The sequence below is a fragment of the Hippopotamus amphibius genome, chromosome 3, assembly GCF_030028045.1.
Source record: "Hippopotamus amphibius kiboko isolate mHipAmp2 chromosome 3, mHipAmp2.hap2, whole genome shotgun sequence".
Lineage (NCBI taxonomy): Eukaryota > Metazoa > Chordata > Mammalia > Artiodactyla > Hippopotamidae > Hippopotamus > Hippopotamus amphibius.
The window spans coordinates 68122136-68149104 of record NC_080188.1 but is presented as its reverse complement, the minus strand read 5'-3'; the positions used below and the strand labels follow the sequence as shown (position 1 = coordinate 68149104).

The 26969-nt window shown below is 37.0% G+C and overlaps 1 protein-coding gene across 1 annotated transcript; it reads left to right on the top strand.

The window, feature by feature from the left end:
• The first annotated feature begins 664 nt into the window (after window positions 1-664).
• On the top strand, window positions 665-25497 carry ADH4 (alcohol dehydrogenase 4 (class II), pi polypeptide). The gene is made up of 9 exons (XM_057728598.1): window positions 665-845; window positions 4039-4140; window positions 5290-5431; window positions 7027-7114; window positions 8793-9024; window positions 13810-14070; window positions 18133-18268; window positions 18754-18892; window positions 24938-25497. The coding sequence occupies exons 1-9, from the start codon at window positions 828-830 to the stop codon at window positions 24960-24962; spliced, it is 1143 nt and encodes a 380-aa protein (XP_057584581.1). The 5' UTR covers window positions 665-827; the 3' UTR covers window positions 24963-25497.
• Window positions 25498-26969: the final 1472 nt, after the last annotated feature.

The window sequence follows — 26969 nt, the reverse complement described above, 5'->3', positions numbered from 1 at the left end:
GATGGTAGAATACTATGACATTTTACCAACAGGATCAAAAGTATTTCAATATTTTGACAATTGGTATCACCTTAATAGGGTATATTGGCTGTGTATAAGCCCTGTATTTTCCCTAAGGAAACACATGCACAAGTACAACAGGATACATAAAAAGAATTTTTATGCAATTCTGATTCATCACAAAATAGAAAATGGATGACAAAAATTGTGGTCAATTCATATAATGGAATACTCTACAGTAATAAAAATAAAGTACAGCTATAGGCAATGTGGATGAATCTCACAAAAATAGAGTTGAGAGGGAAAAAGACATGAAAAAAACACATACACTATGACTCCACTTGTATAAAGCTTTTAATCAGTAAAACTAAACTATATTGTGTAGGGAAGCATAAATCATAGAAGAAATGCAAGGAAATTATTATTAGGATTGTGAAAGAGAAGGATGGAGATAGGAGGGATTCTGGGGCAGAGGGAAAGTCCTTCACTTTATAATTATTTGTTAACTTATCTAATAGGTTTAATGATTCTTTCTCTTATATTTTGCAATAAAAGAAGAAAAATTAAGTAAACAAAAATCCTCAAATAACAGTCCAAAGCAATGAGGGTTTGCAACTGAAATATGATACCAAAAATGACGACATGGAGAGAGATGGGCAAAGTTGCAGATTACAGCACCAAAAAGTAGAGAAAATGATTGGAGAATAGAAGAGCAGAAGTGGTATTTATTCAAAGACAATTCTTTACAGGACATGGAGCACCCTGGATAGAAGTAGAAGAGCTTCTTAAATCAGAAAGAAACTTTCAAGGCAAGTTTCCTAAAGAAAATGGGGACCAAGGGCAAAGTAAGCAAATATACTGTTTCTTTGTTCAATTCTTGTTTTGTTGTGTGTGTCTTTATACATTTGCTAAAAGAGGTTGCCTTGGGAATTACTCTCAGAAAGCAATTTAGAGTTGATCAAAAGCTAAGTCCCCATCAACAAATGTATGGATAAAGATGTGGTGTGTATATATATATATATATATATATATATATACACATACATATATACACCACACACACACACACACACACACACACACACACACAGAATATTACTCAATCACTAAAAAAAAGAATGAAATCTTGCTATTTGTGACAAGGGTGGACCTAGAGGGTACTATGCTAAATAAAATGTCATACAGAGAAAGACAAATATTGTATGATTTCACTTATATGTGGAATCTAAAAAGCAAAAACAAATGAACAAATGTAACAAAACAGAAACTGAGCCATAGATACAGAGAACAGGTGATTGCCCAGGGGGTGGGGGTGGGGGATTGAGAAGCTGAGAGAAATAAGTGAGGGAAATTAAATACTACAAACTACCAGTTATAAAATAAATGAGTCACAAGTATGAAGTGTACAGTGTGGGGAATATAGTCAATAATTATTTAATATCTTTGTGGTGATATTATGATGATAGATGATATCTAGACTTTTCATGATGATCATTCAAAATGTATGGAAATATCAAATCACTAGTGCTATAAGCCAATTATACTTCAAAAAACAAACTCAGAAAAAGAGATTGGGTTCGTGGTTACCAGAGGCTGGGGGGTGGGGTGGGAATGGCATGAAGTTAATCAAAAGGTACAAACTTCCAGTTATAAGACAAATAAGTAGTACAGATGTAATGAACAACATGGTAAATATAATTAACACTGTGGTATGTTATCCATAAAAGTTGTTAGAGTAAATCTGTGGGAAAACATTCAGATGTTTTTCTGAAGCCTTGAAAATGTAACAGAAAATATGGCTAAAAGTAATGAGTACGTGGGCTGAGCAACTGGGTGCAGGACGTCCTGCTTGTGCATCAGAGGAGCGAGGGGTGCGGACTTAGGAAAGCTGAGTCAGCGCAAGTTAGAAAGCTGCTTGCACACGCATTCATTGTTCTTCTGCTGTTCTTGCAAAGACCACTGCCCGCAGTCATGTGAGGCCCTTTGTACAAAGAGAAAATTTAGTTACTTCAAAGAAAACATTGAAAAAAACACCTACGGTTAAAAAAAAAAAAAAAGCAACAAGGGTATATTGTATAGTAGAGGGAATATAGTCAATGTTTTATCATAACTTTAAGTGGAGTGTAGTCTATTAAAATATTAAATCAATATGCTATATGCCTGAAACTAATATAATGTTGTAGATCAACCATACTTCATTAAAAACCAAAACAAAAAGAATCATAAAAAAAAAAAAAGAAAGAAAAATTGATTGTGGGACGCAACTGGGAGTGTAGGAACCTTATGCTATCTTACTTCCTGAATGCCGAGAGCTCAATAAAAGCAACGTGGGATGAATCAGCGGGGCTCTTGATCCTAGAGGTCTTGAGACCCCTGGTCCCATCTTTCTCTTAAGTCTGTCTTGTGTTTCTTTATGCTTTGTGGCACCCATCATTTGCCCCGAGTTGCCAAGCTGGTCTTGGCGTAAATCTCGAGTTATCATAGGAGAAAACTTTTTTTCTATTTCTTTAATTTTATGTCTATATGAAATCATGGATGTTCACTAAACTTACTGTGGTAATCATTTCATGATGTATTTAAGTCAAATCATTATTCTACGCATCCCTTAAACTTATACAGGGCTGTATATCAAATATATTTTAATAAAACTAGAAGAAAAAGTAAGTAAATAAAGATGATCAAAGGATATGAGTGACCCTCATGCTAGGAATTTACTCTAGAAAATAACTGTGAATTTGCCAAAGTGCCTAATACAGGGTGTTCAATTATATATTATTTATAATGGCCGAAAAAAGAGAGATTTGAGTAACTGTGCCATAATCATAAAATAAAATTTGTATTCATTAGAAATAATGTTAGAGAAGACTATGAAAAATATATTATATTTCTATATAATATAAATAATATTATAAATATTATATAAATAAATAATATAAATACTTGTATATTAATAAGTAGAAAAAAGTAGATTATAAAATATTACATACAATATGGTACCATGTGACAAAAAACTCAAAGATTTACCTCAAAAATCATAAAGTGGGAGATAAAATCACAAATGGGTTTTGCTTCTTTTTTCTTATTTGCATTTTGAAACTTTCCATAATTAACACGTGGCATTTATAAGACTAATGATATTTAAATACAATTCACAGTTGCATAACAAGTGTCAAAAAATATGTATTCACATGGACAAAGACTGGGAAAATCACACCAAAAGTAAAAATAGTAGTGTTAGAATGGAGTACAGGTTTGTTTCTTTTCACTTTCCTTCAATGTTACTTAAATTTAAAATTTAAAATATAATTTTAAGAGGCTAATTTTTTTTAATCTGGGTATTATAGAATCTTTAATGCTTAATTTCTTTTCATACATCTCTAACCAAATTTTTTCAAAGGGACAAAGTTTTTATTTAATATATATTCTACTGATAAATTTAATAATTATGTAAGCCTCACTTCTCAAACTTTTATGTGCATGTGAATCACAGAGGTATCTTGTTCAAATGCAGGCTTTGATTCAGTGGATTTTGGACAGGCTTTATAGCTCTACCAAATTCCCAGGTGAGGTCAATAACTGCTGGTGCCAGGGAGGTTCACATTTTGATGTAAAACACATCTGCTCTAGCAATAAGGATTCAGGTAATGTAGAGCTGATAACAATTTGTTCAATCAACAAATACATATTGGCCATCTATCCTGTCCAAATCTTATAAATTTATCCCTTCTATTCTGGAGGGAAAAAAATCAAGTCTTTATAGTAGGGTAAACTTTAATACACCTGTTCTTTGCAAAAATTCTATATTACAGTGCAAGGACTATAATGTAGAATTTGACTTATTGTCAATTAAGGTCCATAGTCTTTAGAATAATATAATTATATATAACATCCAGCCACAAATTCCAAAACTCTCTTTCATGAAATAATGGTATCAACATGTTCTTTCTTTTTTTTTCCCATGATATTCTTTCTTTCCCTCTTCCTCTCTCTTCCTCCTTCCTATCCTTTCACCCTTCCCCCTCTCTCCCTCTTTTTCAGGCTATTAAATGCAAAGCAGCTATTGCCTGGGAAGCAAACAAGCCCCTCAGCATTGAAGAGGTTGAGGTAGCTCCCCCCAAGGCTCATGAAGTTCGAATTCAGGTGAGTGTGGACTTTCCCAGGGCAGGAGAGAGAAGACACCAAATATAGACTTGGCTTCATTCAGGTCAAGCCTATGTGGTATAACTGAGAGTCCCAGGAGTTTTCACTATGGGGGTATTACATTTTTAGGTTCACATGAAAAACAGGTATTATCCCCAGGAGGGGTAAATTGTAAGAATTAGACAAAGGAATTCATTTTAGATTAGAATTAGGTAGGTTTTCTTTTTGTCTTCTAGTTGCCAGTTATTGAAAAGTGTTATTAAAAGGAGGATTGAGAGTTTGGTTCAAAACAAGGAAAGATCTGAAGTGCTAAGGGTCCTGGGTGCCCAGAGGAGGGGACAAAAGTGAGACAGCAGGGAGAAGACATGGCACTGAGCAGAGAGAGATCATAGGCAACAGGTTGGGTCAATTTTTCCATTTTCCCCACAGCTGACCTGGCGTCTATTTTTCCTCAGGATCACCACAGTAAGAGTTTGTGCATGAGAATGAATGAGATATCTTCATGAACAGAATCCTGAAGAATAATATAGGGATACATTGTGATTAATTAAGACAATCTTTTATCTGATATCTCTCTTTTAACTATAAAAGTTTTATTGTCTCAATTGTATTTCATGTAGTTTCAGCAAAATTTGAATGAGCTCTAGAGGCCTGTGTTCCCTCCACTCCCTCTAATATACTTTAACTTTTCCCTATTACCTTTGATTTCTCCTCTCCTAGAGACAGTGACTGCTAATTCTCTGTGTGATTTTTCAGTGACAGTGAAAGGAAGAAAATAAAGATGCATTAAGAGGAAAGACTATATCTTTTTATATATATATATATATTTAAGAACTTTTACTGAGATACAGTTAACATACAATAAACTGCATATATTTAGAGTGTACAATTTGATATTTTTTTCTTATTAGTAATGTATATATTATATTAGTATATATTAGTAATGTATATATGGCAATCCCAATCTCCCAATTCATTCCCCCCATCCTAATATATTTTTAATTGTTCTTTTAAAAAAAAATGCAATTCTTTTTTTGGGCTCAATAAGTGTTGTTCGTTTCAAGGTGTCATTGGGCCTAAAATTATCCTCCTAACAACCCCAATGATGTAATTACAGAAACAGGACTCAAGCCTGTGGTTACTTTGTAGATAATCGCCACCGCCTTGTGCCATACTGATGCCCATGTCATTCATCCTCAATTTAAGGAGGCTTTTTTCCCAGTGATCCTTGGCCATGAGGCTGCAGGAATTGTGGAAAGTGTTGGGCCAGGAGTGACCAACTTCAAACCAGGTATTTTAATTTCTGATTCCAACTACATGGAAATGTTAAGATATTTCAGGGATAATTTCTGATACAGTCCTGGCTTTGAATGCTATAATCAATCTCTATTTACCTAAGGGGGCCATCTTTTCTGAAGCAAAACTGAGACACACAATCTATCACAGTCTAGCAATGAGACAGAATATTTACAATCAGAACTGTCTAGGGACTTCCCTGGTGGTCCAGTGGTTAAGACTCTGTGCTTCCACTGCAGGGGAAACGAGTTCAATCCCTGGTCTGGGAACTAAGATCCTGCATGCTGCACAGTGTGGCCAAAAATTTTACAAATTAAAAAAAAGAAAGGAAAAAAAAAAGAACTGTCTAATAAAATCTGGGAAATATGGTCACTTTACTTACATATAGCACTGAGAAACTGTCCTATGAAGCAAAGCTACAAGGTGAGCTTACACTGAAGGCACAGATGACAATTTAAAACAACCTCCTCTAAATAAAACAGAAAACTATTTTAATATTATAAAGAATTTAAAGAATGATGACTTATAGGTAGCTTAAGAGAGAAATATTATGCATGTGTCAATGTTAGCTTAAATGTCTTCTTGGAAGTTTGTAACATAAATATGCATATGAAGCATGCCAATAGCCGAAATTATTTACTTCACATTTTGGAACAGATCCACCAAATACTGGAATACGAGCTATGCAATTGTCACTTATCAGACAGGATGAACCATATCATTCTTTCCTCCTTTAATGAGGATGCTCCAAACTGAGAGGTATATTAGTATCTTCCCATTCCAAACAAGATTATAGAAGCAAATTGTTCTCCAAAATTTGGCATCCACAAAGAAGTCTGGCCAATGTAGTCCCAGCTCTGCTACTTACTGACTGTGTGACCTTAACCAGTTAAGTCACTTTTCTGTGACTCAGCTCAGATTTCCGCTTTCTAAAATGGGGACAACAGTAGAAACCATCTCAAAGGGTTGTTCTGAGAATTAAATGAGTTAATATATGCAAGCAGTTAGAATGATGACTGACGCATACTAAATGTTGAACAAATATTAATTATCATTATTGGACCTTGGTCATCAGAGAGTATGTGGTCATTAAATTGAAATTAAATAAAAAGTAGAAAAATGTAGAATCAGAGAGTGACCTAAATGCTGAAACATGGAGATGATATATAGTTTACTCTCCATACCTAGCCTATTGCCCACCTCTCCTATTATATAAGTAAGTTCTATTCCATGCAGGATGTTTAGAAATGTAATAAATAATAGTCATGATGTAATAAATAATAGTCATGATGAGTGTTGCAGTGACAGCAGGGTCTCAGACAGGACTCTGCACCTAATGGTATCAATACAGATATGTTGCTTGACTGCCCAGCAGAGAAAAAAAGAAAAAGAAAAAGAGAAAAGACAGTATATTCAGTACTTGGGAGATTCAGCAATCTTGAAGGTTAACAAAGTATTGTAGCTACCTATACTTCCTACTGAACATAAAATGTGTACCATAAAGAATGGTGTTTTCTACAAATTCACCTGGTAGAAACAATTTATATATAACATTTGGCATCATCCAACACATGGCCTTTTTTTCTCTAGGTGACAAAGTAATTCCACTCCACATGCCTCAATGTGGAAAATGCAAATTCTGTCTGAGTCCACGCACAAATCTTTGTGGAAAACTCAAGTAAGTTCTATAAACTATTAGTAAGAGTATAAATTGGTACAAATATTTTGGGCAGTACTTTGGCATACCTAAATGGAATTGAAGAGGTGTGTACTTTGTACCCCCCAGTTCTAGGTGTGTACAAGAAACTGTTGCAAAATCACACAAACAGACATGAAGGATAATAATCATTGCAACATTGTAATAACAAGCAATTGAAAATAGGGCAAATGTCCATCCATAAGAGCATAGAATAACAAATTGCTATATAGTAACACAATGGAATTACTATATAATAATGAAAATGGCTAAACTTGCTCTAAACTTATCAACGTAGAATAATCTCACATGTAATGCTAAGGGAAGGAAGAAAGTTTCTATATATTTAGTCATAAACAGTAATAATACCATATATTGTTTATGGTTCCTGTGTATGTAGTAAATGACAAATTCAGAATAATAGCTACTTCTACAGAGGATGAGAGAGGAATGCAATGAGTCACAGTAATTTATTCCAAGGCCACATGGATATAAGTCTTGGAGCTAGATTTTGAACCTAGGCAGTCTGGCTCCAGAGTCAAAAATCTTAATTGCCTTATTCTTTACTGAGACTACAGAAAGTTCTATTTATCCTTAATGCTAATTAAAACTAGCTATTTCAGAAGCTAAAATTTTACTTCCCTTACATATATTACTGTGCCTCAATTTCCTCATCTATAAAATGGGGACAATAATAATGCCTACTTCACAGGGTTGTTGCAGATATTCAAAGAATGAATACACCCTTTTGCAAACATTTAATGAAATAGTATATTTTGACAATGACTGTCAATTCTTTCTAATATCACAAAAATAGAGATGAGGTATTGTATGCCTCCAGATGAAAATACACAACACTATTTTAGCAATATTCCTAAAAAAAACATAAAACCAGAATCAGATCAAGCATTTACATCAAAAATACTAGTTTAGAGGAAATACAGGAATGGAGAAACATGTTACACAAGATTACAGGAATGTAATCAGAAAAATATAGAGTGAAGAAAATTCTGTAGGACAAATGACTGTTTCTTCAAGAAATAAACTGCAGGGAAACAACAAGAGGTGGGGGTGAGAACTTATAAATTAAAAAAGGTTTAAGAGACATATCAACCAAATGCAATGTGTGAAACTAAAAGAATCTTTATCTTTTAGAGACACATGCTGGAATATTTACAGATGAAATAGTGATGTCTGGGATTTACTTCAAAATAGTCCAAAGCGGAGGGTAGGTGCTGGTATGGGGGAGCAGGTAGGGAACAGACAAAACTAGATCAGTTATGAGTTGATAATTGCTGAAGCTGGGAGATGGTTACATGAGGATTTGTTTTGCTATTCTTTGTACTTTTATATATGTTTGTTTTCCATAATATAATTTTTCAAATACAGATAAAGCCCTTTAAAGAGTTTCTAGAACATAAGTATTCAATAAAAAGTGTGTTATTGTTATCATTATTATCTTTAGACTACTTTTAACTATACATTTAGGTGAAAATTCTCAAGCCATTTTTTTCCATTTTTCCATATAATAAAATTATCGTAACAAATATATAATGCCTAATTTTTTTTTCAGGAAAGTAATCAGTGATCCATCTACTTTCTCTCTCTCTCTCTCCCTTTGCTTTTTTTTGGGGGGGGGGGTAACTTTTTTTTTTCCTAGGCATTTGAAAAATCCCATCAGTGATCAAAAATTAATGGAAGATGAAACCAGCAGGTTTACCTGCAAAGGAAAACCAATTTACCATTTCATGGGAACCAGTACCTTCAGTCAGTACACTGTAGTGTCAGATATTAATCTTGCCAAAGTAGACGATGATGCCAATTTAGAGAGAGTTTGTCTGCTTGGATGTGCATTTTCAACTGGCTATGGAGCTGTAGTCAACGTTGCTAAGGTAAAATGGTTAATCACCAGGTTGTGTAAAATAGATGTTACTGGGAGGCAGCATGATAAAGCAGCCAGATTTATCTTCAAAACCTGGAGCTGTCATGTATTACTTCTGTGATTTTAGGTAATTTATTCAACCTCTCTTCTCCTATCTCTCTACTGTAATATCTACTACAAATAGTTGTGGGGATAATTACATCATATTACACATGTAAGACATCTGGCCCAGAGGGTAGCATATAGGTGGCACCCAGTTCCTGTTAATTTCTTTTCCTTTACTAGTATATTAGATTATAGACCGTCCCTGATTTAAGTAGAGCCTGTTTAAATATGTCCCCTAAAAACAAGTGCTCATCCTGGGACAGCAGACCCAGTCAAGAGACCACAGAAACCTCCACCCATCTCCACATAACCACCCTACTTTCTCACTGATGCGGCAGATTCCTGTCCCTCAAACTGCAGTAATTCATCTCTGCTTCTCACCCTGTGCCTTTGTGGCTTCAAGGAAAGGTCTCAGATGGCAGCCCTGATGGTGGCAAGATATGTCCCTGGAATTCCATGTTAGAATTTAGAAGTTTTTACAAAGCTGTTCAACTGAGAGAGAGGGAGATGTCAATATCACTTGGATGCTTCAAACAACCTCTCTACTTGAACTTCCTTGACATAAATCTTTTTCCCTTGACTCTAAATTGCAAAATGCAACTAGAATGGTCTTCCTAAACAATAAATCTGAAGATTTCATTCCCTTTTAATTATTCCCCTTTTCCATCAATATGCTATGGTCATTCTTTCTACTTCTTCCTTTTGTGGCTCACTGTTCCCCTGAGCCTGACCTTCAGTCTCTGGGCTCTGGACTGTGGCCTCTGGACTTTTCACAGTGTTGTGTCTCCCAACAACACTACCTGGAAAGCTCCCTCACTTCTTCTGGCTGACTCCATTTATTTATCACTTCCTGTTGGAAGCCTACTCCACCCTCCCAGGTATGCATTGGGTATCCTTCCCAGGTTCCCCTGAAGTTTCTATGTTTATCCATGTCTTCCTTCTTATCACACTATGGAGAAATTTCCCATTTATTTCTCCTTCCTGTTAGATGACATGCTCCATAAGGGCAAGAATTCTCTCTTGTTCATTGTGATAGCTCCAGAGCCTAGACCTGTGCCTGGCACATAGTATAATAAGCTTGATAATTTTTCAGCAAACGAATGAATAAAGCCAGGTTCATGTGAAACCCCTAAAACATCCTGGTGAGCCTTGGTCCTCAGCTTTGCAATCCAAATATTCTTTTTTATCAGATTACTTAGAGTTATTCAGTGTAAAGGAAACAATGTCAGCCTAACCAAAATAAGAGGCTGATCTAATAACCAGAATATCAAGATATGACTTTTCTTTGAGAATTATATCAGCCAAGCAGATAGGAATGCTACTCTTGGCTCTTAGTATATTATCTCCCTCTAGAAATTCATTCATTCATTTATTCATTAACAAAAACTTAAAACTACAAGGGGAGGCAAACTACAATCTGAAGGCTCCTGGAGAAAGGGTGTTTTTAGTTGGGTGGAGTTAAGAGCTGATGTGACCCTGGCAGTCAAGGCATACTTCCCTCTAGATAACATTGGGGACACAGTAAAGAATTACTGCTCTTTGCCACCGCCACCACCGCCGCCACTACCACCACCACCACGCCTGCCCTTTTCTGGACTCTATGCTGACTATCACCTTCTACTATTCTAGTCTTTCTTCAGGGATACTAACACTAGAGATTCAGCCATAGTTTTCTTTTAAATTCTAGTCAAAGCTTACCTAAATTCCCAGAATCTCTTCTTCCTGTTGCTGAGGAACAGCTAAACCACCTCGTGAGATGCTCAAAGAAGAGAGATAAATGATAGGAACAAGTTAAGAGAAGTGAAGTGTCAGTAATTCTAGTCAAAAGACAAGAGCTTTAATAATGTTTAATTTTTTTCTGGGAAGAAAAGTGATGCAACAACTCTGATTAATTATTGAGGACCACTCCCCATCATCACCAGAACTCCTGGTTCTTTGTAATCTGCTTGTATCTTTTACTGCCAAATTAATCACTCTTCATAGAGATCTTTGGAAGCATAAAAATGTCCTGTAACAGTGTCATCTTCATGTAGATAATCATCCACTATTCATAGCCCTATTTTTAAGTGGGGGTACTTTATAATGACCCCCCCTCAGAACTTCAATTAGAGGCACTTTTACACACAGGTGTCCAGTTGCATAACACAGTTGGTGGAATATATTCAATTTATACACTGTTGTGAGCTATGTACAACTACTGTGTATAACATTGCTTCAGTAAGAAAAATGCACGTCTACTTTCAATGAGACACTGGCAAAATTTATAGCACAGTCTCTGGAGAAATATATTTGGAAACATACTAAACACATGCCACAATATCACAGTAAATAGTATGTACTACACATAGAACATTATTCTGAATGCTTGCAAAATATATATTCTACTTTCCCTGAGTAGCAAAAGCCAGCATATGCATGCTTAATACCACACAAAGTAAAATATATGCATTCTCTCTATTCCTTAATAGTTTTGTTTCCAATTCAGAGTATATCAGTACTTCCCTTGGACACATTTTCTGTTTCCTTTTTGCTTATACATTAATTCTAACAGTATCTCATCACCATTAGAGAATATTAATTGAGCATCTCTCTGTATAGTAATTTTCTTGCCACTATACCACTCTACAAAATAACATATTCTGGCTACAGCAGCTTTCCTTATCATCTTATGTATTATGTTTCTCTTTAATTCAATGTAACAAATATTTATTAAACACAAAACATACAGAAGACTCCTTGATAGCAATGTGAAAGATTATATGCCTTCAAAGATTTTGCAGTCTTTTAAAGAAACATGCATGCACACAAAATCAACCAAGATTAATTATAAATTATATGACATAGAAAAAGCAAAAAGGTGGGCACTAATTTCTAATTGAAGAATCAAGAAACATTTCATGGGGGGAGTGTGATTTAAGTTAGGAAGGCCTAGAGGTATCAGTTATATTTTAATTAATGGAAAAAGTGAAAAGTACATCACACTGAGGGAACAACGTGAACTAAGCATGAGGAAAGGAAACTGCAACCGTTTGTTGTGGCTGTGGTACTAGAATTATCACAGAGATGAAGTTGAAAGGTAACGGAATGAGATAGTAAAAATCCTTCAATGCCATGCAAAGAAACAGACTTCATTCCATTTGAATGAAGTGATGATTTGGGATGACTGAGTTAATTCACATTAAGAGATTTACTAGTAGTCATTCAAAACCAACTACAACATCAATACAAGCAAATAAGGCCTATTAGAAATATAGATGCCAAATTACTTGTGATCTATTTTTTTCTGATCTGTATCTTTTTTAAATTTAATTTTTTATTTTATATTTGAGTATAGTTGATTTACAATGTTGTCTTAGTTTCAGGTGTACAGCAAGTGATTTAGTTATACATACATCCATTCTTTTTCAGATTCTTTTCCCATGTAGGTTATTACAGAATATTGAATAGAATTTCCTGTGCTATACAGCAGGTCCTTGTTGATTATTTATTTTATATATAGTAGTGTGTGTATGTAAATCCCAAACTCCTAATTTATCCCTCCCCCCGCCCCTTTGGTAACCATAAGTTTGTTTTTGAAATCTGTGAGTCTATTTCTGTTTTGTAAATAAGTTCATTTGTATCTTTTTTTTAGAGTCTACATATAAGGGATATTATATGATATTCATCTTTCTCTGTCTGACTTACTTCACTTATTATGATCCTCTCTAGGTCCATCCAGGTTGCTACAAATGGCATTATTTCATTCTTTTTTATGACTGAATAATATTTCATTGTATATATTTAACACATCTTTATTTTTTAAGAACTTTTATTGAGATATAGTTAACAGACAATAAACAGCATATATTTAGAGTATACAATTTGGTATCCCAATCTCCCAATTCATTCCCCCACAACCCTCCCCGCTTTCCCCACTTGGTGTCCATATGTTTGTTCTCTACATCTGGGTCTCTATTTCTGCCTTGCAAACCAGTTGATTTGTACCATTTTTCTATAGTCCACATATATGTGTTAATATACGATATTTGTTTTTCTCTTTCTGACTCACTTCACTCTGTATGACAGTCTCTAGGTCCATCCATGTCTCTACAAATGTCCCAGTTTCATTGCTTTTTACAGCTGAGTAACATTCCATTGTATATATGCACCACCTCTTCTTTATCATTCATCTGTTGATGGACATTTAGGTTGCTTCCATGTCCTGGCTGTTGTAAATAGTGCTGCAATGAACATTGGGGCTTGTGATCTATTTTAAAAAGAAACCAATAATCCTTTTAAACTGTGTGAGCTTCAGTTTTCGTTCTCATAACACCAACGGGAAAAGGAAGACAAGAGAATGATTTTCACTTGGGTTTGTTCATTATGAGCTGATAATATCTAATGGCCTGCAAATGTTTTTGCAGATTTAGCCAGTGATTCATCCATTATCTTGTTGACAAATTTCCCCCATTTAGCTATATCATTTACTTTTATGACAGGCAGTCTTTTATTTATATGGTCTTGTCCCCACCTCACTGTGTTCCTTTTTTAAGAAAAGGGACCAGAGACCTTCCTGACTCCATGCTCCCAATGCAGGGGGCGTGCATTCTATCCCGGGAACTAAGAGCCTGCATGAGACACGGCACAGCCAAAAAAAAAGCAAGTGGGACCAGCTGCTTCGAAAGTTAATTTATAATTTTCTTACCTGCAGGTCACACCTGGTTCTACTTGTGCCATCTTTGGCCTAGGAGGCACCGGTCTTTCTGCTGTAATTGGTTGTAAAGCAGCAGGAGCTTCCAGAATCATAGTTATTGACATCAAAAGTGACAAGTTTACAAAGGCCAGAGCCCTTGGAGCCACTGACTGCCTCAATCCTAGAGACTTAGATAAACCCATTCAGGAGGTCATTGTTGAAATGACTAATGGAGGTGTGGATTTTGCCTTTGAGTGTGTAGGTGGAGCTAAAATCATGGTATGTATACTTTTTATACTAGGCTTTACTAAATATCACTTATTAACATTAATTAACATTTATATGTGCATTTCAATATATTTATTTAATATTAATATTATATATGTGTATAAATTATGTTTATATAAGCAATACTTTTAATACTATATTAGATATATTATGTGTAATATAACATAATTAATTTTTGATTTATTAATAAATATTAATAATTACTACTCAATATTAGTTATTAATATTTATTTACTCTTCCACAGGAAATTCAGCAAAAAAATAAGAGAAAACTTAGAAATGAAAACTTTCAAAGAATTGTGCCTATGAGAAGTGAGGAAAAAGAATAGAAAAGGCAGATTTAGAGGAGGGAATAGAGAGGGTGACAGGAGTCACCCCTAACAGCCAGAGGTATCCACTCTCATCTTGAAGTAGAGCAAGGAGAGGTTAGCAACCTACAAACAAGCCAGTTCTGTGCATCAGATCTCAATAATTGGGCTGCAGAACCAGGTCCAAATCACATATGTGAAATTTTCAATTAAAAAATCAACAAGCTGCAAAATTAAAAACTCAATCTCTTTTTCCTAAACACTACAATTTTGTATCATTCAGATTTCTTCTCCTCTCAGGACAGGAAAGGAAGGCCCTTCTGAGTGCAGGGCCCTGAGCAACTGTACTGGTTGCAGGCCCACATACCCAGTCCTGTCTATTCTGCTCCAGAAAGTGAATAAAGAGCCAACCACACAGGCAACGTAGGGAGAAGTTAGCCTCCAGAGTGTGCAGCCTTAGTCTCCAGTGAATACTCACCTAATGCATATTTGCTCAAAGACACTAAGTAGAGTTTTTTGTTTTGTTTTGTTTTGTTTTAACAAGATGACCAAAGAATTCATCAACTAACTTTTCTGCTTATGGAGGCTTCTTATTTCATTAGTGAGAGCTGTGAAGCAGTTATGACATTATTCCCTTTTATTTACAGCTTCACTCAGGCTGGCTTCTAAAACTCTCCTCTAGAGAGGGTATAGAGAGTGAAATTCTGTACTTCAGTCTCCCAGGAGCAGGCTTTGGCGATTTTGCCCTGACGTGACGTGACATGACAGAAGAGAATGGAGACCAGGAAGAGCTGCTGAGAGCAGCGCGGCTCTTCCTGTGTCTTTCCTCTTAGAATAGTTTCATTGTAATAGTGAAACTGCTTAAAAGCGGATCTGGCGGGTAATAAGCAGTTGATAAATGTTACTTATTACTGACATTCATGCAGTGAGGGCCCCTTGTCCTACATTGCTCCCCCGCATCCAAGGCTTCAGGCCTCACTTTTTGAATTGTCCTTGGCACCTGAGGCCTGTGATGCGCCACATTCATTCCTCCGCTTCCCACAGCTCACATGTTTCACAAACATTGAAATTCAGCCCATTTATTTTTCTAGTACAGAGATTCTCAAAACCGGCTATGCTTTAGAAGGACCTGGGGAGTTGTGGTGGTTGTTTTCCAGTATCAGTGAATTGCACCATACCCAGGATATTCTCTCGCTGAGAATGGTTATCAAGCTGAGAACCACTGATCTAAAACTTGGCAGCTTCTATTTCACTTATTTATTACACCAAGAAACGTATTTTAAATTATGGAATAGAATTACACTAGAGAACCCAAAGAAAAAGAGATGGGTTTATTTAACCACAAAAAGATGGGCTACCTACCCTTCCACCAAAAATTTCCATAACTAGGGAAAGCTTAATTTCTACCTTGTAGAGAAGATTCCAGTAATGGGAATGGAGTTGATTTCAATGACCTCTAATGCTCTAAAGCAGTCTAAAGAACACAAAAGAACAATTAGAAATTTACAATAATGGACAATTTTATAAGATTTTGAGAATCAAAAATTATTCTCATCAAAAGTCACCAGAGGCTACTAAATAAAACCCTGTATTTGCATATAATGCCCATTTAACTAATTCAGAAATGTAGAAAAGGGCAATAGGAAAAACATTAAATTAAAAAAAAAAGGAGTAATGTAAACAGCTACCTTAAGGCCACAAGCAGTTCCTTTGGTCTTTTTCTCTCTCTGTGGATCCCTTTGTACAATTCGCATTAAACAAAAATATTTCTGCCATATAAAAAGGGTACGCAGAGCAACTAAGCCCATGCACCACAACTACTGAGGCTGCGCTTTAGAGCCCGTGAGCCACAACCATTGAGCCCATATGCTGCAACTACTGAAGCCCACGCACCTAGAGCCCGTGCTCCGCAAGAAGAGAAGCCACGGCAATGAGGAGTCCACGCACCACAACGAAGAGTAGCCCCCACTCACCGCAACTAAAGAAAGTCCACACACAGCAAAAACACCCAACACAGCCAATAAAATTAATTAATTAATTAATTTTTTAAAAGGGTAGAAAGTAGAAGAGTTGCTATTTAGAAATGTTAGAAATTCTCAACACCATAAATAAATCAAGTAAAGATTTCAAAACACATTCTAAATGTTCTAGGTCATTGCATTGTCTATCCCTAGTAAGACAAAGAGAGAGAAGAGGGAGAGAATTTATTGTACTTCAGATTGCTTCTTTCATATAATGATCAGTGATGAAAAAGAATGGTATTCCTATTGGGACTTCTGTAGAAGTAAATGTTGCCTCAACAGGTGAGAATTAAGTTGACCACTGACTATGGCAAAGGATATGGGATAAGTTTATATATTTCTATAGTCTCAAATGATCTTTATAATTATTATTACCTTTTTATTTTTTATTTTATTTTTTATTTTTGGCTGCATTGGGTCTTCGTTGCTGCATGCAGGCTTTCTCTAGTTGTGGTGAGCAGGTGCTACTCTTCATTGTGGTGCGCAGGCTTCTCAGTGCGGTGGCTTCTCTTGTTGCGGAGCACAGGCTCTAGGCACACAAGTTCAGCAGTTGTTGCTCGCGTGCTCTAGAGCGCAGGCTCAGTAGTTGTGCCACACAGGCTTAGCTGTTTCACAGCATGTGGGACCTTCCTGGACCAGGGATTACCCATGCCCCCTGCATTGGCAGGCGGATTCTTAACCACATGCCAGCAGGGAAGTCCCTCAAATGATTTTAAATGGTCAACTATACCATAGGACTTCTATGTGGAATGGCCATCCACAAGTTTATATCTTTCTTAAACTTAGTTACATTTTCAATCTTGGCATTTTTATATTAACTCCAAATCTACAGAAGGTTAAGATAACAATATTTTCTCTTTCTCTCATGCAAGAATCAGTGCAAATCCTCTGGGCCCCTGTCTTCCATGTGATGACTCAGCAATCAAGGAAGTTCAGACTTGTAGCTTTACAATCTTAACGTGAGGTCCTCTCCGTTGGTAGAGCAGGAAAAGGGACAGCTGCGGGTCGCACACTGGCTTTCCATTTTGGCTGGGAAATGGCACACATCACTCCTGCCTATAGCCCAGAACTAGCCATATAACTCTACCTAACTGCAAGAAAGCTAAATAAAAAATATAGGGAAGCAGATGAAATATTTGATGACCAGCAGCCACTGTCATTTTCTGTTTAACTGTTTTGCCTTCTGATTTAAATAGCATTTCTTTTAATATATCCTACATTGAGATCTACTGCATTTACAGTATATGCCTTAGGCTCTAGTGAATACTTATTCACCCTCTCTTCATTACTTAAACAATTTTGATCCTATGCCCCTGGAATTGCAAAAATCTTTATATATACCATTGTAGATGGTCAAAAACTTGTTGATTAGAGTTTATAATATCTTCTATAAATTTTTCCTTAACTTCATCTTTGTATACTTTTCTTGATATACAATGAGATATATTCTAGGTTCAGCGTAACTGTGCTATTAAACAGAGTAAAATATGTTTTGTTTCTTTTTAGTATCTTTTTTGATGACATTCAAAACTTTATTCGATGTTCTATCTGAAACAGAACCCTGGGGCCTCAAGTTTCAATCTCCAATATTACAACCTCTGGAATCCCACTATCTTGCATGAGGAGTTGTGTAAATTTTCCCTAACACATTGTACATAACCACATTGGAGTTCATGGTCTACTTTTCCCCCTACTCAGCTAATCTTTTTTGTTTGACCTTCCAGAGAGCAGCCCTGGACAGCGTGACAGTAGGTTGGGGAGTATGTACTATCATTGGAGTAAACATCGGTGACAACGGGTTGAGTGTTTCTGCAATGGAGCTAATAACAGGTCGTACTCTAAATGGAACAAGCTTCGGTGGTCAGTGTTTTTTCTTTTCTTTTTTCTTCATAGTAGTACTCAAATTATCATAATGAAGATTATTGAAAGGAAAAGAAAATTTGTTTTTTAAATATTGAGTGCCTAGAAAATATCTGAAGACTACATGAAAGCTATTTATTCTATTAGTTACTTGAAAGTAAACAGAGTCTGTATAGAAAGATAACTATAATTTGCAAATTGAAATTCAATTTGCATTAAAATGGACCAACATAGGGGAACAAAAGGTAGACTTTGATCAAATTGAGATAATTTCTTATCTAGAAACAGAAAATAATCTTGAATTTTTCTTTTGAAGAAAAAAATTTTAATAGATAACTGTACAAAAAATTAAAGATGGCAGGGGGATAATCTATTTGAAACAACCCACATCTGACCTAATAATTTCATTCATTCAACAAACACTGGTTAAACTACCTCTTAATGTTAAGTACCATGTCCTTATTTGGCATTTTGGCCAATTACAGGTTGGAAAGGTATCAATTCTATCCCAAAGCTGGCTGCTGACTACAAGAATAAGCAATTTGATCTGGATGCATTGGTGTCCCATACCCTTCCTTTTGACAAAGTCAATGAGGCATTTGACCTAATGTACCAAGGAAAAAGGTAAATTACCAAACAGATGGGTGAGCAGTTTGAAAAACCTTTGTGATGATTCTATTTTCATTTGATGTTGAAAACCAACCAGTTTGTCTTTTCTGACACTTTCCACATCATCAGAAGTACTCAATGTCCTTAAAAGATTAAACAGTGACCATTTGGGAAAAAAAAAGAAGAGCTTCCTACTCTATTTCTATAATGTACATTGACATACACTGTTCCAACATAGAGTGGTGGTATAAATTGACACATATTTTCTCCTTCACAAACAACTGTTAACTCAGTTGGGGCTGCTCCTTAGAAAGAGAGATTTCTAGAGTATAATGTCAGGTTCCTTTGGTACAATATAGCCCTGGATCTGCAATCATTGTGATCTGCAATTAACACAGGATGTCCAGTCCAGGCCCTTCATTATCAAAATCAGGTGAAAATGACCAAGATGTGAGCAGTGAGTAGCAGGTGTCAGATACTGAAAGCATGCCCCAACTCTCTCATTCTCTTGCTTTGTCATGGGTATCCTATGAATAACTCAAGTCTACAATTTTAGCCACATTGTGCTCTCTTGGCATAGACTCTGAGAACTGATTTACAAAAATGTTCCAATTAGGGGATCCCAAGTAACTGGGAAGTGGGTAAGACTAGGATCAATGACTTTGGTTAAAATAATCAACCACAGTGTTGGTCAATAGAAACAAAGGACAAAATACCAGGAACAGTGTTGCATAGAGGAGATGCAAAAAGGCAACAAAAAGAAAATACATCACAAAAGAGGCAGGGGAAGGGCTTCCTAGGTGGCACAGTGATTGAGAGTCTGCCTGCCAATGCAGGGGACACGGGTTCGATCCCTGCTCCAGGAGGATCCCACATGCCACAGAGCAACTAGGCCCGTGTGCCACAACTACTGAGCCTGCACTAAAGAAAAAAAAAAAAAAAAAAAAAAAAAGAGGCAGGGGAAAAAGTTAAATGGCAGGAGTTTGAAGCAGAGAATAAATGTTGCAAAAGAAGAAAATAGGTCCGTGGTGTGAGGACCCAGGATATTTCCTGTGAAAAAAAACTGAGAAAATATCTCTACTGACATGAACTCCCTAATTTGAAAATGTGTTAACTGCAACATATCAAAAAGAAGTTCAATAAAAATAAAAGAAATGATCCCTGCTCAGTGTGGTGAGGATGATTTTCTTTGCAGTTCAGGAGCAGACTCTGAGTGTTTTCAGATAGCTTAACAGAAAAGAAATGTATGAAGAAGAAATTGAATCTCTTGCATGAATTTCTGCAACCAGAAATAATCAGTTATGTGACTTATGTAAATTACATAAAGAAGAATTATCAGTGGAAGGCTATCTGGCTAAAATCAAATCCCTTTTAAATAAAGATTTGCCCTTGGAGAATAAAGATCAGGCTTTCAGCTGGGAAATGAATGGATGTCTAGAAAACAAGTGGTAAGGAACACAGAGTGAGAATGGCAGAGGAAAACAAGTCCCCCAAACCTGTTTCTACACTTTGCATACCCAAAAGAAGAAAGTCTGATGGAGAAACAAAGTCTGAAGTCTCATCAAGGCCCAGGATTATAAGGCAAACTACCAGGCAGACCACCATCACACCTCATTTCGCAAGGAAACCTGAGGAAGAATTTGAAAGACCAAAATTGGACAATTCTATCAATGAAGAAGAAAAAAACCAGGAGGAAAAGAGACGTAAAGTCACATCCAGAGAACCAGTTGTTAGACCACTTCCTGCAGGAGAACCAGAAAGAGTAAAACCATAAACACGTGTGGAGGAAGAAGAATAAGAGATGAAAAAGAAGAGATTCAGAGGTCAAAACAAAGAACCAACACCTAAACAGAAATCTAAGGAGAAGGGAGGCAGAACCCTGAGTTCAGGCAGAAATGGATAAAGGAGATAAGAAAGATGAAAAGAGGCACAGGGGGACTTCTCTGCTGGTCCAGTGGGTAAGACTCCATGCTCCCAATGCAGGGGGCTAGGGTTTGATCCCTGGTGGGGGAACTAGAACCCACATGCATGCCACAGCTAAAAAGATCCCGCATGCCCACAACTAAGACCCAGAACAGCCTAAATAAATAAATAAATAAATATTTATAAATAAATAAAAGAGGCACAGAAGACAACCTAAAGATTCTAGCTGCCAGAGACCTGAAGAAAAAGAATCTGAAAGAGTAAAATCACAACTTTCTGATTAGAAAGATAAGGGTGAAAAGTTCCAGAGATTGGAAGTCTAAGATCAAAGTGCCAGCAGGGAGGAGAAGAGATGCAAAACTACATCCAAACACCCAACTGAGAAAAAAATAGCTCAAATCAAAACAGTTGTGTCCTCCAAGATCCATCCTCCGAGGTGCATTCAATACAGACAATACCTGGATGACACCAAACTAGAATATGAACAGCACCCTCCTGATGCAATGGATGAGATACAGTTGTTAATAAATGAAAGAATGTCTATCTTCGAAGCCAATGAATCTGGCTTTCAGAGGCTCTTTCCCAATCAAACTGATATGCTTCAGCATGTACTGTAAACATGGTCACCTATGCCCGATCAACACCAGCCTAATTAAGAAGAACATTGAATTCTTCTTTTCTGGTTCAGCAAAATCAATATATAGTGATGACATCTCTTGAAAGTAGTGTTAATGGCAAAATTCTTGGCCCCATAAATGAATGGTGGGTCACTGGCTTTGATAGAGGTGGAAAGGCTCTCATCGGCTTCAGCCGAATATATTTTCCAAATATATTCTGATAGATTCCAGTGCAGAGAATGCACATCATGTTCAGCATGATGCAGGAGAAGATCTACACAAGTAAGATAGTAGTTGAGTTTCTGCAGAACAACCCTTACTAAACCTATGAAGACCTGATCGATAAGATTGGGGCCGCTGCTCCTCCTCTGTGCTCATCCAAAGTCAATTCACTGAGGATTCTCTCCTCTGACACGCCCAGTTTGTGGTGGAACAAGTAGAGAATTATGATGAGACTGGGGATAGTGACAAGCAGCCCATCTTCCTGACCTACTACATCAGGGACCTGATCAAGTTGGCAGGGGTCATCCTGGGAAAAAGGCAAGCTGAAAGATGTTAGACCATTGGGCATTCTGCCTAGAGGAATGACAAAGGCCTCATTAAAGCCACCACAACCAAGCTGGTCTACCAGATCTTTAACTCTTTCTTCACAGAGCAAATTGAAAATAACAATGAAGGCAAGGAGAATTGCCTTTAAATGCTGACTGTATGGCATCTGCGAGGTTTGTCAACAGCCCAAATGTGGAAAGTGTAAAGCCTGTAAGGATACGGTTAAATTTGGTGATAGGGAAGGGAGCAAACAGGCTAGCCAAGAAAAGTGTCCCAATATGGCCATGAAGAAGAGAGATGACAACAAAGTCAATGACAATATCCCAGAGATACCATCATTCCAAAAAAAAGCATCAGAAGAAGGAAAAGAAACAGTACTGTGCAAGAATCTGATCTATTGAGTTGGAGAAGCCATCACAACTGCTGGGAAGAAGAGTTACTATTAGAAGGTATGCAATGCCTCCGAAACCCTAGAAGTGAGGCGCTGTGTCTCTGTTATTCCAGATGATTTCTCAAAACCACTGTCATGGCATTGTGGGAGGATAGCAGCAAAGCTTGCATACCCACTGATTCTGTGTTGGGACACACAAGGTCCTTGGGGCCACATTAGACCCCCGGAGCTGTTCCTGATAGACGAATGTGAGGACATGCAGCTTTTTATACATTCACAGCAAAGTGAAAGTCTATAAAGTTCTGTCAGAAAACTGGGCCTTGGAGGGAGGCATGGGTTCTGAAGCCCTGATGGCAGAGGATGACGGGAAGACCTATTTCTACCAGCTGTGGTATGATCACAGCTATGCAAGATTTGAATCCCCTCCAAAAACTCAGCCAATGGAGGGGAAGTATAAATTCTGCACAAGCCATGCTTGTCTGCCTGAAATGAGACAAAAATAAATTTCCCGGATCACAGAGCAGCTCGAGGGCCTGGATGGCCAGGTTCTCTACAGCTCAGCCACCAAGAATGGCATCCAGTATTGAGTGGGCAATGGCATGTACCTCCTCCCTGAGGCCTTCGCATTGGACATCAAGCCGTCCAGTTCTGTAAAACACCCACAGAAGGAGACTACGGGTGAAGATCTGAATCCAGAACACTACCAGAAATACTCCAACTACATGAAAGGCAGCAACCTGGACACCCCTGAGCCATACCAAATTGGCCACATGAGAGATCTTCTGTATCAAAAAGAGTGACGGCAGGCCCTATGAGAAAGACATCAAGATCAGACAACAAGTTCTACAGGTTGGCAAAGGCCTCTGCTCTTCCAGGAGGAAGCAGACTCTTCCAGAAAACTGTGCCTAAAATGGGGTTGTAACAGAGCACACATCGTGGTGTTTTAAGAGTTAGGTAGAGGTAGCTGTTTTCCCAAGTGTTTCTGATTATCTGTGGGTACTGACAATGACTCTAACTGCATGTCATAGCCCTTGCTTTTAGACCTCTGTTTTAAAGTTGGAGAGCTCATTCTCCAAGAGAAATCCACGAGCAGAAGTCCAGGATGTGACAAAAGCAGGGGTGGAATGTTGTGGGCTCTGCCTGAGGGACCCCCAGAGATCCTTGAGCTCTGTTTACGACTGTGCACATTCTGCTCCTTCCCAGGAGTCCCTCTCCACTTCCAATACTCCTACTCTTCATGGGCCCCCTTCCTCCCTTTTTCTAGGCTTTCTCTCTTTTTCTAGGGTTTCATACTTTTCCCAAGGTCTTGGCTTCACTCTATCTTTTTCTGGGATCCTAACAGTAGTTAGGAGCTAAACTGAAACTAATTCATATAGATATGTATAAAGTTCTTTCACTTCTTACCTACAGAACATCAAATATTTTCTAAAGAAAAGAAAAAGTAACGTTATTTTTTTAGCTACACAAAATAACAGAGTGTAAGCTGCACAAGATCTTGTACAATCTCAATATCCCCATAAATAGTATTCCTCAAGTTAGGAGTTGGATTGGGGTTTAGGGCCTTAGACCCTGGCGTTCATAGCTCCTCCACCACTACCCTTTTCCTCAGTCATGGAATATACCCATAAGGACTGCTAAGTGGCAGCCAAGTGGAAAATGTTGAACCACTTTATTAATAGCTGGGTAAGTCTCCCCTACTATCCCATGTAGGCCTGGTAGTCAGGGGTAGAATGGAGGCTGAGGGGTAGACACCTGAATGAAGCCTCCTGCTTCCCACTGACCCACTGAGAAGACCACCTGACTGCCCACACAGCTGGAAAGGTGGCAATAGAGAAGGCAGAGGATGGGCCTCCCCAGAGATGCTGACCATATGGAAACAGGAAGCACAACTGAGGGTAGGCCCTCATGCCATACCAACTGCATAGGAGCAAGGAAGTGGAGGGAACACAACACCCAGTTGGCCTGTTAAGGTGCAGTGACCATGGTGAGGAAAGGCCACACACGTTCTCCCTCCATAGGTAGGTATAGCTCCAGATCCTGGGTGAAGAAAATATTTATGCATGGCACGCTGCTGATGCCAGGGATTCCACAGCGCCAGCAGTAAGGTCCCAGATAAGAAATCCTCTGTCCTTGAGGCTTATCCCGCTCCTTGCTTCTACGTGTTGAAGGAGTAGGAATTTTCTAGTTCTCCAAAAGCACTATTCCAACACACCAACTATCCCTTCTTTTGACGCCCAGTTTTCCCTAAGCTACATGAGAGCCAAGAGCAGTGACTATTCTAAGACGAAAAATCTCACTGTAACCTTAACATGCTCTACTTCTCTATAACAGCACTGGGCCACAGGGACCTTGCCCAGAATCAAGTGAGGGTCCCCAATTTTTCCCCAGCTTACTAACACCATGTATAAAGTACTAGTAATGTCATGAATGGAAGTGGATGACAAGATAAAAGAAATTGGACTTAGCAAAGTGGGTATCTATAAAGAAATGTTACGCCAAATCTTGAAACAAAAAATTTTTTGTGGGTTTTGGTGAAATTTATAATGAAAATTATACTGATTGTTGTTTTATTATTAACAGCATTCGGACAGTCCTGCTCTTTTGACGATACCAGGAACAATTTGGAGTAATAGCTGAATAAATCTGAACCTGTCTGGATAATTCATTACCTGATATGATGAACAATGATAGCCATGAATTTAAACAGATATTTACACTTAACATCTCAATATCAAATAGCTATAAAGATTACAGCATTTGTATCCACAAAATATATTATTTCCTATGTTCACTACGATAATTCACGTTTATGAATAGAATCATATGATGTCTGAGAATTATTTAAAACTAGTTCTGGAGAGGTGGGAGTGGGGAATGAAGGGGTCATAAATAAAACTAGATTGCTGGGGGGGGGACTCGAGGCGGGGGGAGTCAAGGAAGGGAGGGAATACGGGGATATGTGTATAAAAACAGATGATTGAACTTGGTGTACCGCCAAAAAAATTAAAAAAATAAAAAAAAAAAAACTAGATTGCCCATATGTTTGTAATTTTTTTAGGTGATAAATATATGGGGTTTTGATATACTGCTCTATTATTGTATACATTTAAATTTTTCCATAATAAAAAGCCTTTTTATCTTGGTCTTTCAGGAACTAATTTTATTTAAGGAATTTTATACAAGTTGAAATATTCTATTCACATAATAGAAGACTTTTAACAGAAAAAATCACTGTTAATATGTAGAATGTAATAAAATACATATATCTTTAAATCTTGTGTTACAAGCTACTCTTCTTTAATAAGCTGCTAAATAATTTCCTTTTTAACATCTGTTAATTTCTCTTAGCCCCACTTTACCACTGTGAACTATAATCACAAGTACTGGGATATAAGAAACAATAGAAATGTGTATATATATACATTTATATATATATATAAAGATTTTTTAAAACACATTTATACTCTCAAATTACCATTTTTACTAAATAACTGCCCTTTTCATCTTCAATGATTATCACAATGTATAATGTTTAGAGATTGAGTTAAACATTGTAATTTGCACTAAGTAATTTATTTTCTTTATTCAACTAGAAATGACAAAGAATAATGTAGTCATAATAAATGTAATAGGTAAAACTGTTTATAGTTGCAAGATATAACAGACAATAAGATTTATATGAAAAGCAAAATGAGAATTTTCAAGCTATTATACTAACAGATGCTACAATGGGCAGTTTAAGAATAAGATAGTAATTTACACCGGAATAACAAAGACTAACTCTCAATTTAGCATAATTTCTGAAATCCGCCACTTTGGGGTTTTTTAATGTTTACCGCATGTCGAACTCTGAGATACGATAAACTTCTCTGAAGATTTGGCTGAGAAGGGTAGTAATATCTCAAAGTAGCAACTTATATTCCTGCTTATTGAAGATTCTCTTTCATTAGAAATGGAAGCCAGTTAATCCACCTGTAAAGGCTTCCTTTGTTGACATTATGCAGAATAGGACACACCCCTCAGGTGTCTGGCCTTTCTCATGTTATTCCCTATATCGGTTATGTTCTTTCTCCTCATGTCCTCCCCTCCTCTCCTTGGCTTCCTCAGTCCTTCGTAGGTCCAGCTTGAGACCCACCTCCTTTTCAGAACTTGGCAGTCACAAAGATCTCCTGATCTCCTTTGGCTCTTAATGTCTTTATTGCAATCTTAGGATGTGCTGCTTCCATTGTTAGTTTTTCAAGTTTATGTTTGTAAACTCCTTGAAGGCAAAACAATCCTTGAATCCACCTTTCTATCTATTAGAGATGCTCAATGGATACGTGTTCTCTAATACCAAAGTTTACCCTCTCAAGAGTCCAAACAGTTTATATTAGCCCTTTAGTATGAAATTTTTCCAAAACATTTCTATACTCCTATTTTTTCCAATATAGAGAATCACAAATCTAATCCTGATAACTCAGAATAGTCATTATGAGCATTATTTTCTTAATAACATTAATAAAAACTATTAATTAATAAAATTCATTAGTAAAATTAATAACTAAGTTAATAATAAATTATTAACTAAGTTGTATGGCAGCAGTTTCCCTCTCTCCAATCACTCCTGTAGTCA

Coding starts and splice junctions, on each gene's coding strand:
- ADH4 (XM_057728598.1), top strand. Junction 4,141..5,289: donor CTCATGAAGTTCGAATTCAG/GTGAGTGTGGAC, acceptor GTTACTTTGTAG/ATAATCGCCACCGCCTTGTG. Junction 9,025..13,809: donor CTGTAGTCAACGTTGCTAAG/GTAAAATGGTTA, acceptor TCTTACCTGCAG/GTCACACCTGGTTCTACTTG.